Raw genomic sequence first — 14123 nt, forward strand, 5'->3', positions numbered from 1 at the left:
TCGATTCTGGTAGCTCGGCAACATTTTGTACGGAGAGACTCATGAGGCAGCTGAATGCTAAATGCAGTGAGACTGAAATTCTGCTACGCACAATGGGGCAGGAGAGTCCTACCAAGAGCTTTGAGATATCTGGATTAGAGATTGGCAACGTGGAAGGCAACACATTTCTTGCATTACCAAAGGTCTACACCCAAAATAAGATCCCAGTGACAAGAGAGAACATTCCCACTCAGAAAGATCTCAAAAGGTGGCCATACCTGAAAGAGGTTCAGTTGAAGGAAATTGATGCCGACGTCGAACTCCTGATTGGCGTAAATGCTCCAAAGGCAATGGAACCCTGGCAAATCATAAATAGCCAAGGCAACGGACCGTATGCAGTGAAAACCATCTTTGGCTGGGTGATGAACGGTCCTCTTAACAATTGTACCATGGCAGAAGAATCTGGATGTCCTACGGTGATGGCCAATCGTATCTCAATGGCCGACCTGGGTGTTCTTCTTGTAAATCAATACAACCATGACTTCCCTGAGAGAGAGTATGAAGAGAAAAGTGAGATGTCAGCTGAGGATCGTAAGTTTATGGAGATAGTATCAAGCTCCATAACCCTCAAAGACCGTCACTACTACTTACCGTTGCCCTTTCGCAACAAACAGGTAGTCCTGCCGAACAATCGTGACATGGCAAGCAGCGGGCTCTAAATATCATCAGGAAGTTTAAGAAGGATGAAGGTTATGCTGCAAAGTACAAAGGCTTCATGGAAGAGATGATAACAAAAGGTTATGCCGAGAAGGTACCACAAAAACAGCTTCTCAGAAAGAAAGCCAAGGTATGGTACATACCACACCATGGCGTTCACTATAAGCTCAAAGGAACAATACGAGTGGTGTTTGACTGTTCATCATCCTATAAAGGTACATCTCTTAACAGTGAACTCCTTCAAGGCCCTGACCTGGCAAACACGCTTATAGGAGTCTTGCTAAGATTTCGGCAAGAGCACATTAGAAAATAAAGGAAAGCCGCACACTCTAAGAGCTCAGATGCAAAAATTTTAATAACCAACGTTTCGACAGCTAAGCTGTCTTCATCAGGGTATCATCACAAACACTGAGAGATGAGTCATTTATATAGTGTCAAGAGACACACAGGTGTTTGTAATCATGGCCAAGTATGGCCTAATATCATTGGTTAACTGAAATATTAAAAAAATGGTATACAAGAAACATACAAAAAGACAAACAAATGGATAACATATGATCATAGCATTTGTAGTCTAAAAAGTATCTAACAAACAATTACAATGGCAAAATCACAATAATCACAAGAATGGCTTCAGATCAAAGTCTATGTTGAGAACCCTGACAAAGGAGATCCTGCTCCTCTCCATGGCAGACGCAGGAGGGATGACACTTACTTTGATCCACCCCGGTCTGACCAACACTCTACAACCAGCGCCTTATCGGCTTCCAGTGGCAGTTTTTTATTCAACGAGAGACTGGGCCAACGGAAGGGCGCAGGTGGCCGCAGGCACGCGCATCGACGAGATGCCGCACCCGACGGGGTAAGAAGAAACGACTATCAGAGGCAGAGGAGACCGTTCACACGGTCCCAGAACCCACGGGACTGAGTGTCTTTAATTTATCAAGCAAGATATTGAGCCCTGCCCATGTCTCTTTGCTCAATAAAGGGTTATCTTTTGTGCCTACAACACAGTGTAACGATTTTGACGTTAAGGTAGACATGTTTAAGTTTTTTAGAAACATCCGTTTAAGGGAATACTTTAGCTCCCCCAATCCTGATACTTCTATTGAACCAGTAGGTTACTTACCTGTACATACTCCGACTCCTTTTAGAAGCAAGAGTTATTTTGTACCTCCAGCCAATCGCAATCACTCTATTGAGACATATTGCAGACTTGTTGAAAAAGATGTTGCTCATCTCCTTAAGAATAAACAGGACTTCAAATCTTTCCATAATTTATCTAAGGATGAAAAAAAAGCTTCGCTTGATTTACAATCTGATACGTCAGTCCTTATTCGTCCTGCTGATAAGGGTGGGTCGGTGGTACTCATTGATAGGACAGATTATGTAAATGAGTGTCATAGACAACTGCTTGACAACACCTTTTACAAGAAACTCAGAAGTGACCCTACTTCCCAATTTCAGAATACTATCTTTACTGTCCTAGATGGTTATTTAAATTCTGGTCAGATAACCAAAAAAGAATATGACTTTCTGGCCATCCAACACCCTAAAATTGCCACTTTCTATACTTTGCCGAAATTACACAAGAATGTTACAAACCCTCCAGGGCGCCCTATTGTAGCGGGCATTGATGCAATAACGGCCCCTCTATCTACTTTTGTTTACTTTTTTATTAGACCACTCGCAGAACAGCTCCCCTCCTTTGTAAAGGACACCAGCAGTATGATCTCTATCATTGAATCTCTTGATCCTCTGCCTGAGAACACCTTGTTAGTTACTTTTGATGTTGAGTCGTTATACACAAATATTCCGCATGAGGGCGGTATTGAAGCCATGGAACATTTTCTTCTGCAACGTGACCCTAATGAGCTACCTTCCAGTGCCTGCATTGTAACGTTGGCTGAAATAGTACTCACACACAACTACTTCATGTTTCTAAATGATTTCTTTATTCAGACGAAGGGTACTGCTATGGGATCTCCCATGGCTCCTAACTATGCTAATTTGTATGTGGGTTACATGGAGAAACAATCCATTTTTAACCCTCTCAAAAATGTTTTCTTGCCTAACATCATTATTTGGAAACGGTATATTGACGATATTTTTGTTCTATGGAGGGGTGATGCAGAACTGCTCCAGTCGTTTTATGCTTTTCTTAACTCCTGTTCTGAACATTTGAGATTTACTATGCAATCTGATACACGTCAAATCAGTTTTCTTGATCTTCTGATCTTGTGTGAAGATAATGTTTTATACACTGATCTTTACAGGAAACCTACTGATCGTAACAGTTTGTTGAGGGCTGATAGTTGTCACCCACTTCCCTTGAAAAATAGTTTGCCCTACAGCCAATTCTGTCGAATCAAAAGAATTTGCATTAAACAATCAGATTTCGACAGAAATATGGCTGAGACTCAGGATAAGTTCAAGGAGAGGGGGTACAACAATGATCAGATTAATATTGCCATTGAGAAAATTCAAAACAAAACGAGACATGACCTTTTTCAAGGTCAGTCTCGCAAAAAGACGCATTCATGCGTTCTTACTACCCGCTATTCAAAGTGCTCTGAACAAATTAAAGGAATCGTTCACAAACATTGGCACATTCTGAAATATGATGATAGTCTTGGTAATGTGTTTTCTGATCTTCCCCTGGTCGTATTCTCGCGGGGCAGAAATCTCAGAGACCAATTGGTACACTCTGATTTACCACCCCAAGATATTCCTGAACAACGCCTATTTGCGCCCATACTGGATGGAAATTACAAGTGTAATGGCTGTGCTCAATGCAATGGCACTTACAAATGTAGATCCTTCAAACACCCCCAAACAGGGAAATCTATCCCAATTAAAGGTGTTATTACGTGTTCCACTAAGGCAGTTATTTACCTTATAACTTGTCCCTGTGGTAAAAATTATGTGGGTAAAACAAAGCGTGAATTAAAAGTACGTATCTCAGAGCACCGTAGCACCATTAGGTGCAAAAACCTGACTTACCCAGTTGCGGCCCACTTTTTGGAGGCAGGCCATTCGATTTCGTCTCTGCGTTATATTGGCATCGAACATGTCACCCTCCCGAGGAGAGGGGGTGACCTTGATAATTTATTGTTAAAACGAGAGGCTGCCTGGATCTTTAATTTAAAGACACTTGCTCCCTTCGGTCTCAACATAGACTTTGATCTGAAGCCATTCTTGTGATTATTGTGATTTTGCCATTGTAATTGTTTGTTAGATACTTTTTAGACTACAAATGCTATGATCATATGTTATCCATTTGTTTGTCTTTTTGTATGTTTCTTGTATACCATTTTTTTTATATTTCAGTTAACCAATGATATTAGGCCATACTTGGCCATGATTACAAACACCTGTGTGTCTCTTGACACTATATAAATGACTCATCTCTCAGTGTTTGTGATGATACCCTGATGAAGACACCTTAGCTGTCAAAACGTTGGTTATTAAAATTTTTGCATCTGAGCTCTTAGAGTGTGCGGCTTTCCTTTATTTTCTAGTGTTCTGCTCCGCTAGCCAGCACCTCGCCTTTATAGGTGTGCGTTTCTTTTTTCTAGATGGCAAGAGCACATTGCCATGATGGCAGACATCAAAGGAATGTTCCATCAAGTACGTGTCCATGAAGATGACTTAGACTTCCTGCGATTCCTATGGTGGCCGGATGGTGACACTAACAAAAGATTGGAGGAGTACAGAATGACAGTACATCTTTTCGGTGCTATATCCTCTCCAAGTTGTGCAAATTTTGCACTACGAAAGACTGCAGAAGACAACTGTGAGAGGTACGATGAAGAGGCGATTCAAACAGTCAAGTCCAACTTCTATGTTGATGACTGCCTCAAGTCAGTGGCCACAGAAGAACGAGCCATAGCTCTCACAAAAAACCTCAGGGATGTGTGCTCTCAGGGTGGGTTCAAATTAACCAAGTGGGTCGGCAACAGCCGTGCTGTTCTGGCTTCTATTCTTGATGAACACAAAGCCAAGCAGATAAAAGAACTGGACCTGGACCGAGAAAAGCTGCCTGTTGAAAGAGCACTTGGAATCCGATGGAACATTGAAAGAGATGCGTTTACCTTCCGAGTCATTGTCAAGAACAGACCCCTTACAAGAAGAGGTATTCTCTCTACTGTCAGCTCTGTTTATGATCCATTAGGTTTCCTCGCCCCATTCGTATTAAAGGCAAAGCAAATTCTTCAAGTGCTCTGCAAGCTAAAGTGTGGATGGGACGAAGTCATCCCCGAAGAACACTCTATTTCATGGAAGAGATGGCTCTCAGAGATAGACCAGCTTTCCAGATAGACAGGTGTATGATGCCTGAGAACTTTGGTCAAGTCAAGACCGCACAGCTGCATCACTTCGGTGACGCAAGTGAGCAAGGTTATGGCACGGCAAGCTACCTTAGGTTCACAAACTGTATGGGAAAGGTCCACATTGCATTCATACTGGGGAAATCAAGGGTCACTCCACTCAAGCAGATGACGATCCCCAGACTGGAACTTGCTGCAGCAACATTGGCAGTGAGAGTGGACAGGATGTTAAGGTTGGAGCTCCAGATTGAACTTGAGGAGTCAACTTTCTGGACAGACAGCCAGTCTGTGCTAAAATACATCCGCAACGATACCAAGAGATTCCATACCTTTGTGGCTAATAGGGTTGCTATGATCCGTGACCTATCGAAAGCAAAACAGTGGAGGTATTTGAACTCCAAACACAACCCAGCCGATGATGCTTCAAGAGGATTACATGTTGAAATTTTCCTGAACTCAAAGAGATGGCGCAAAGGACCAGAATTCCTGGAGAAAACAGAAACACAATGGCCGAAAGTCCCCGAGGAGCTTGGCTCCATCCCTTCAGATGATCCAGAGGTGAGAAAAGATGTCATCGTAAACAGTACATGTGTGGAAGAAAAAAGTCCGACCAGCAAACTGATCGAGTACTATTCAACATGGAACATCTTGAAGAAAGCAGTTGCCTGGATGCTGAAACTGAAGAGACTTCTTATACAGTTAAGCCAGAAAAGGAAAGTTCTCACCCAAACTGATCCAGGTTCAGATCCGAGTCTGACAAACTCACTGAAGGAACAAATTGACAAGTTCAAACTGACATTTGGAAAAGAAAGTCTGTCTGTGGATGACCTAGATGAAGCAGAAAAGGCCATCATTCGATTTGAGCAACGACCACTTTAAACAAGAAATTGCACTAGTTGTGAAAGGAAAACAATGTTCCAAGAGAGATGGCTCAATCTGTAAGCTTGATCCAATTGTTGACAATGGCATTCTGAGCGTGGGAGGAAGGTTAAGCAAAGCTGCTATGCCTACGGAACTAAAGAATCCTATGATCCTACCCAAAGACTCCTACATCTCCAGACTGATCTTACTCCACATCTATGAGCAGGTTGGCCACTCTGGGAGAGGTCACATGCTTTCTAGACTTCACCAGCGATATTGGATACCCTGTGCCAACTCCTTAGGAAGGAAGATCCTTAAGAGCTGTGTCTTCTGCAGGCGGATGCAAGCTAGAGCTGGAGAACAGAAGATGGCCGACCTTCCACAAGATCGGGTGTCACCTGATTTGCCGCCTTTCACCCATGTGGGCATAGATTACTTCGGCCCCATAGAGGTGAAGCGAGGCCGCGTTCATGTGAAGCGGTATGGTATGATCTTTACTTGCCTTGTGAGTCGAGCTGTCCATCTAGAAGTTGCTAGTTATCTGGATACTGATTCCTGCATCAATGCCCTGCGCAGGTTCATCTGTCGAAGGAGCCCAGTCACAAGTATCAGAACAGACAATGGCACCAACTTTGTTGGAACACACAGAGAGCTAGGAGAAGCTCTGAAAGAGCTGGATCACAACAAGATTCAAAATGAATTACTGAAAGAAGGAGTGACATGGTCATTCAATCCTCCCTCTGGAGCCCACCATGGGGGGGTATGGGAGAGGTTGATCATGGGAGCGGTATAGTTTTTTGACCATACAGACAGGTCATATTGTGTATTTTCCATATCAAGTAACCTGTTTTAAGTTGATTGGATATTCATTTTCCTGTTAGATATAAGAAGAATAAACATTTTTGTTGCACCATATCCCTGGATCACATTGAATGTTTGGCTTTTTGGAAACCTTGAGTGTGGACTCTATGCGTACCAAACAACCCCGCTTCAGGCTTGGGCAGTGGCTATGGTAAAGAGGAAAGGAAGCCACTACAGGTGCCATTATTTTGACAGAGGAGGAGAGGGGTGCCATTATTTTGACAGAGGAGGAAAGGGGTGACATTATTTTGACAGAGGGGGAGAGAGGTGTCATTATTTTGACAGAGGAGGAGAGAGGGGTGCCATTATTTTGACAGAGGAGGAGAGAGGGGTGCCATTATTTTGACAGAGGAGGAGGGGTGTCATTATTTTGACAGAGGAGGCGAGAGGTGTCATATTTTGACAGAGGAGAAGAGGGGTGCCATTATTTTGACAGAGGAGGAGAGGGGTGCCATTATTTTGACAGAGGAGGAGAGGGGTGTCATTATTTTATCCTCTGATCATAAAGGTTCTATCAACATTTAGAAGCATTTAAAATCAAATGTATCATCATTATTATAATCATTATCATTATCTTCATTATTATAATCATCATCATTATTATTATCTTCATTATTATAATCATCATCATCATCATCATCATTATTATCATCATCAACATTATTACAATCATCGTTATTATTATATACATTATTATTGTCATTATTATAATCATCATCATCAACATCATTATTATAATCATCATCAACATTATTATAATCATCATCATAATTTTCTTCATTATTATTATTATTATTATTATAATCATTATTATTGTCATCATCATTAATATAATCATCATCATTCTCATCCTCATCATTACTATCATCACCATCATTATAATTATCCGCCTCCTCATTATTATCATCATCATCATCATATCCAAGATCGCGTAGCAGTCAGGTATCTTTGTCTTCGTCGTGTCCCATGTATATATATTTTTTTCTTCGTATTTATTTTTTTCAAATATTTTTTAAAGCTCAACTTCAACATACTCACCTGCAATCCATACCTCACCCAATGTGGTATGGATCTGCTATTTTCTTTACTTAAGAACCGGAACCCCCAACAGAAGCTAGCCTGCTAACTAGCTAGTAGTCAGCTAGCCACTGCTAGCGGTCATCAGCTAACCTTTAGCCCGGACAACTCCTGCCAGTCTGCACAGCGCGATTCAACCCAGAGCATACTGGACTCTTTTTTCCCCCACATATACATTTCTTGTTAACAAAGTATAGTTTTGGCAAGTCGGTTAGGACATCTACTTCGTGCATGACACAAGTAATTTTTCCAACAATTGTTTACAGACAGATTCTTTTTGGAAGCTATTTCCAAAAACCTGAAGGTACCACGTTCATCTGTACAAACAATAGTACGCAAGTATAAACACCACGGGACCACGCAGCCGTCATACCGCTCAGGAAGGAGATGTATTCTGTCTCCTAGAGATGAACGTACTTTGGTGCGAAAAGTGCAAATCAATCCCAGAACAACAGCAAAGGACCTTGTGAAGATGCTGGAGGAAACAGGTACAAAAGTATCTATATCCACAGTAAAACGAGTCCTATATCAACATAACCTGAAAGGCCACTCAGCAAGGAAGAAGTCACTGCTCCAAAACCACCATAAAAAAGCCAGACTACAGTGTGCAACAGCACATGGGGACAAAAATCATACTTTTTGGAGAAATGTCCTCTGGTCTGATGAAACAAGAATAGAACTGTTTGACCATAATGACCATCGTTATGTTTGGAGGAAAAAGGGGGAGACTTGCAAGCCGAAGAACACCATCCCGACCGTGAAGCACGGGGGTGGCAGCATCATGTTGTGGGGGTGCTTTGCTGCAGGAGGGACTGGTGCACTTCACAAAATAGATGGCATCATGAGGTTGGAAAATGATGTGGATATATTGAAGCAACATCTCAAGACATCAGTCAGGAAGTTAAAGCTTGGTTGCAAATGGGTCTTCCAAATGGACAATGACCCCAAGCATACTTCCAAAGTTGTGGCAAAATGGCTTAAGGACAACAAAGTCAAGGTATTGGAGTGGCCATCACAAAGCCCTGACCTCAATCCTATAGACAATTTGTGGGCAGAACTGGAAAAAGTGTGTACGAGCAAGAAGGCCTACAAACCTGACTCAGTAACACCAGCTCTGTCAGGAGGAATGGGCCAACTTATTGTGGGAAGCTTGTGGAAGGCTACCCGAAACATTTGAACCAAGTAAAAAAATTTTTTTATAGGCAATGCTAAAAAAATGTTTTTTAAAAACATTAAAAAATATATATATATAATAATAATTTAAATTAAAAAAAATGCATGAAATGAAATGCATGCATTCACTACTGTAAGTCGCTCTGGATAAGAGCGTCTGCTAAATGACTAAAATGTAAATGTAAAAATGCTACCAAATACTAATTGAGTGTATGTAAACTTCTGACCCACTGGGAATGTGATGAAAGAAATAAAAGCTGAAATAAATCACTCTCTACTATTATTCTGACATTTCACATTCTTAAAATAAAGTGGTGAGGGAATCTTTACTAGACTTAAATGTCAGGAATTGTGAAAAACTGAGTTTAAATGTATTTGGCTAAGGTGTATGTAAACTTCCGACTTCAACTGTATCACTCCAGTGTTTAATTGCTAAATTGTAATTATTTTGCCACTATGGCCCATTTATTGCCTTACCTCCCTTATCTCATTTGCACACACTGTATATAGACTTTTCTATTGTGGTATTTACTGTATGTTTGTTTATTCCATGTGTAACTCTGTTGTTTGTGTCGCAGTGCTTTGCTTTATCTTGGCCAGGACGCAGTTGTAAATGAGAACTTGTTCTCAACTGGCCTACCTGGTTAAATAAAGGTTAAATTAAAAAAATTAAATTCATTATAATTATCATCATTATTATCATTATAATTATCATCATCCTTATTATAATTATCATCATTATTATTATTATTATAATAATTATCATCATTATCATTATCATCATTATCATCATCATTATTATTATAATAATTATCATTATTATAATTATCATCATTATCATTATTATTATCATCATTCTTATTATAGTTATCATCATTATTATAATTATCATTATTATTATCATTATCATCATTGTTATTATCATCATCCTTATTATTAGAATTATTATCATTATCTTCATCATAATAATTCATGATTATTATAATTGTTATGATAATTATCATCAGCATCATTATATTTATCATGATCATTATTTTTATCCTCATCATTAATGTTATTGTCATGTTTATTATCATCATTATCATGATTATTATCACCATCATTATCGTTATTCTAATTATCATTATTTTCATTATCCCCATCATTATTAGAATTAACATTCTTTCCATCATTATTATCATTATCATCATTATCCTAATTATTATTTATCAACATCATTATCATTATTAATAGAACCTTCTAGGGATAAAATCCTTAGATTTTCCACAGAAAATAAGATGTGGTGATTCTGCAGCAGAGTCGTAAGACAAAGAAAACAATGTCTACAGGCAAAAAAAGTGTCTCCATTTCCCACAGCATATTAACACACACAGTGGACAGTGAATGTAACAGTGGAGACAGAACCCTCCCATTACACTATAGGTAGAGACACACAACCCTACCATTACACTATAGGTAGAGACACAGAACCCTACCATTCCACTATAGGTAGAGACACAGAACCCTACCATTACACTATAGGTAGAGACACAGAACCCTTCCATTACACTATAGGTAGAGACACAGAACCCTTCCGTTACACTATAGGTAGAGACACAGAACCCTCCCGTTACACTATAGGTAGAGACACAGAACCCTCCCATTACACTATAGGTAGAGACACAGAACCCTCCCATTACACTATAGGTAGAGACACAGAACCCTACCATTCCACTATAGGTAGAGACACAGAACCCTACCATTCCACTATAGGTAGAGACACAGAACCCTACCATTCCACTATAGGTAGAGACACAGAACCCTACCATTCTACTATAGGTAGACACACAGAACCCTCCCATTACACTATAGGTAGAGACACAGAACCCTTCCGTTCCACTATAGGTAGAGACACAGAACCCTACCATTCCACTATAGGTAGAGACACAGAACCCTACCATTCCACTATAGGTAGAGACACAGAACCCTACCATTCTACTATAGGTAGAGACACAGAACCCTCCCATTACACTATAGGTAGAGACAGACACAGAACCCTTCCGTTCCACTATAGGTAGAGACACAGAACCCTTCCGTTCCACTATAGGTAGAGACACAGAACCCTCCCATTACACTATAGGTAGAGACACAGAACCCTCCCATTCCACTATAGGTAGAGACACAGAACCCTACCATTCCACTATAGGTAGAGACACAGAAGTCTACCACAGTGAACGTAGCAGTAAACAGTAGCCTACCATTCCACTGGTCATGGACACAGCTGTAGACCTGTAGGAAACTGAGACAGAGGGCGTAGACAGAGATCAGAGCTATGTACATCTGAAGGGAGGAGAGAGGAAGGAGGAGAGAAGGGAGGAGTGGGGAAGGAGGAGACGGTAATGATAGTCAGAGAAAGGAGAGGGATCGGGGAAGGAGGAGAGAAGGGAGGAGTGGGGAAGGAGGAGAGGGTAATGATAGTCAGAGACAGGAGAGGGATCGGGGAAGGAGGTAAATAGAGGAAGGGGGAGAGAAGGGAGGAGAGAGTCAGAGAAAGGAGAGGGATAGGGGAAGGAGGAGAGAAGGGAGGAGAGAGGAAGGAGGAGAGAAGGGAGGAGAGAGGAAGGAGGAGAGGGTAATGATAGAGTCAGAGAAAGGAGAGGGATCGGGGAAGGAGGAGAGAAGGGAGGAGTGGGGAAGGAGAGAGGGTAATGATAGAGTCAGAGAAAGGAGAGGGATAGGGGGAGGAGGAGAGAAGAGAGGAGTGGGGAAGGAGAGAGTCAGAGAAAGGAGAGGGATAGGGGAAGGAGGAGTGAAGGGAGGAGTGGGGAAGGAGAGAGGGTAATGATAGAGTCAGAGAAAGGAGAGGGATAGGGGAGGAGGAGTGAAGGGAGGAGTGGGGAAGGAGAGAAGGTAATGATAGTCAGAGAAAGGAGAGGGATAGGGGGAGGAGGAGAGAAGAGAGGAGTGGGGAAGGAAGAGAGAAGGGAGGAGAGAGGAAGGAGAGGGATAGGGGAAGGAGGAGAGAAGGGAGGAGTGAGGAAGGAGAGAAGGTAATGATAGTCAGAGAAAGGAGAGGGATAGGGGGAGGAGGTAAAGAGAGGAATGGTGAGGTGGGAGAGAGAGAGAGAGAGAGATGGAACAGGAGAGAGGAGAAAGGGAAAAGTGAGTGTGAGGAAGAGAGAGAGAGAGAGGAAGACAGAAAGAGAGGTGGAGAGGAAGAGGGGGAGAGAGAAAAACAGTGAATAAAAGGTTATTACCCACACAGACACTGGATTAGATAAACATCACTTGCTGGATATTAATGGAAGCAATAGTCAGACACCACAACTACACCACAGCTCTAGGTCAGACACCACAGCTCTAGGTCAGACACCACAGCCCTAGGTCAGACACCACAGCCCTAGTTCAGACACCACAGTCCTAGGTCAGACACCACAGCTCTAGGTCAGACACCACAGCTCTAGGTGTAGGATTCCCCCTACACTGAGGTACGGTAGGACTTGACATAATAAGGTACAGTCAGGAAGGATTCCCCCTACACTGAGGTATGGTAGGACTTGACATACGGTACAGTCAGGAAGGATTCCCCCCTACACTGAGGTATGGTAGGACTTGACATAAGGTACAGTCAGGAAGGATTCCCCCCTACACTGAGGTATGGTAGGACTTGACAAAAGGTACAGTCAGGAAGGATTCCCCCTACACTGAGGTACGGTAGGACTTGACAAAAGGTACAGTCAGGAAGGATTCCCCCTACACTGAGGTACGGTAGGACTTGACAAAAGGTACAGTCAGGAAGGATTCCCCCCTACACTGAGGTACGGTAGGACTTGACATACGGTACAGTCAGGAAGGATTCCCCCTACACTGAGGTACGGTAGGACTTGACAAAAGGTACAGTCAGGAAGGATTCCCCCCTACACTGAGGTACGGTAGGACTTGACATACGGTACAGTCAGGAAGGATTCCCCCTACACTGAGGTACGGTAGGACTTGACATACGGTACAGTCAGGAAGGATTTCCCCCTACACTGAGGTACGGTAGGACTTGACATAAGGTACAGTCAGGAAGGATTCCCCCTACACTGAGGTACGGTAGGACTTGACATAAGGTACAGTCAGGAAGGATTCCCCCTACACTGAGGTACGGTAGGACTTGACATAAGGTACAGTCAGGAAGGATTCCCCCTACACTGAGGTACGGTAGGACTTGACATAAGGTACAGTCAGGAAGGATTCCCCCTACACTGAGGTACGGTAGGACTTGACATAAGGTACAGTCAGGAAGGATTCCCCCTACACTGAGGTACGGTAGGACTTGACATAAGGTACAGTCAGGAAGGATTCCCCCCTACACTGAGGTACGGTAGGACTTGACATACGGTACAGTCAGGAAGGATTCCCCCCTACACTGAGGTACGGTAGGACTTGACATACGGTACAGTCAGGAAGGATTCCCCCCTACACTGAGGTATGGTAGGACTTGACATACGGTACAGTCAGGAAGGATTCCCCCCTACACTGAGGTACGGTAGGACTTGACATACGGTACAGTCAGGAAGGATTCCCCCCTACACTGAGGTACGGTAGGACTTGACATACGGTACAGTCAGGAAGGATTCCCCCCTACACTGAGGTATGGTAGGACTTGACATACGGTACAGTCAGGAAGGATTCCCCCCTACACTGAGGTATGGTAGGACTTGACATACGGTACAGTCAGGAAGGATTCCCCCTACACTGAGGTATGGTAGGACTTGACATAAGGTACAGTCAGGAAGGATTCCCCCCTACACTGAGGTATGGTAGGACTTGACATAAGGTACAGTCAGGAAGGATTCCCCCCTACACTGAGGTACGGTAGGACTTGACATACGGTACTTACAGTGAAGAGCACAAAGAAGCGCTGGTTCTTCTCCCCTACACAGTTGTTGACCCAGGGACAGTGGTGGTCCATCTTACGGATACAGCGCTTACAGATACTACAGGCGACGAGAGGGGAGACGGAAACATACATGAATGATTTCCTTTGACAAAGACCCTGGAAGAAGTGTGTGATTATATGACTGTACAGACCGTACAAACTTCAGGGTGACAGAAGACGATACATACAGTGACACACACAATGTATTAGATGGTAAAGACACG

General features: G+C 42.5%; 1 protein-coding gene across 1 annotated transcript in view; it reads right to left on the reverse strand.

The window, feature by feature from the left end:
* LOC115203676 (palmitoyltransferase ZDHHC7) overlaps positions 1-14123 on the reverse strand; it is a 48653-nt gene that overhangs the window by 8211 nt on the left and 26319 nt on the right. The window contains exons 4-5 of the mRNA XM_029768602.1: positions 13861-13957; positions 11234-11315 (exon numbers count right to left, since the gene is read on the reverse strand). Coding sequence (XP_029624462.1) covers positions 11234-11315; positions 13861-13957 — 179 coding nt within the window. The remainder of the gene's footprint in view (positions 1-11233; positions 11316-13860; positions 13958-14123) is intronic.

The sequence above is a fragment of the Salmo trutta genome, chromosome 12 (genome assembly GCF_901001165.1).
Source record: "Salmo trutta chromosome 12, fSalTru1.1, whole genome shotgun sequence".
NCBI classification, from domain to species: domain Eukaryota; kingdom Metazoa; phylum Chordata; class Actinopteri; order Salmoniformes; family Salmonidae; genus Salmo; species Salmo trutta.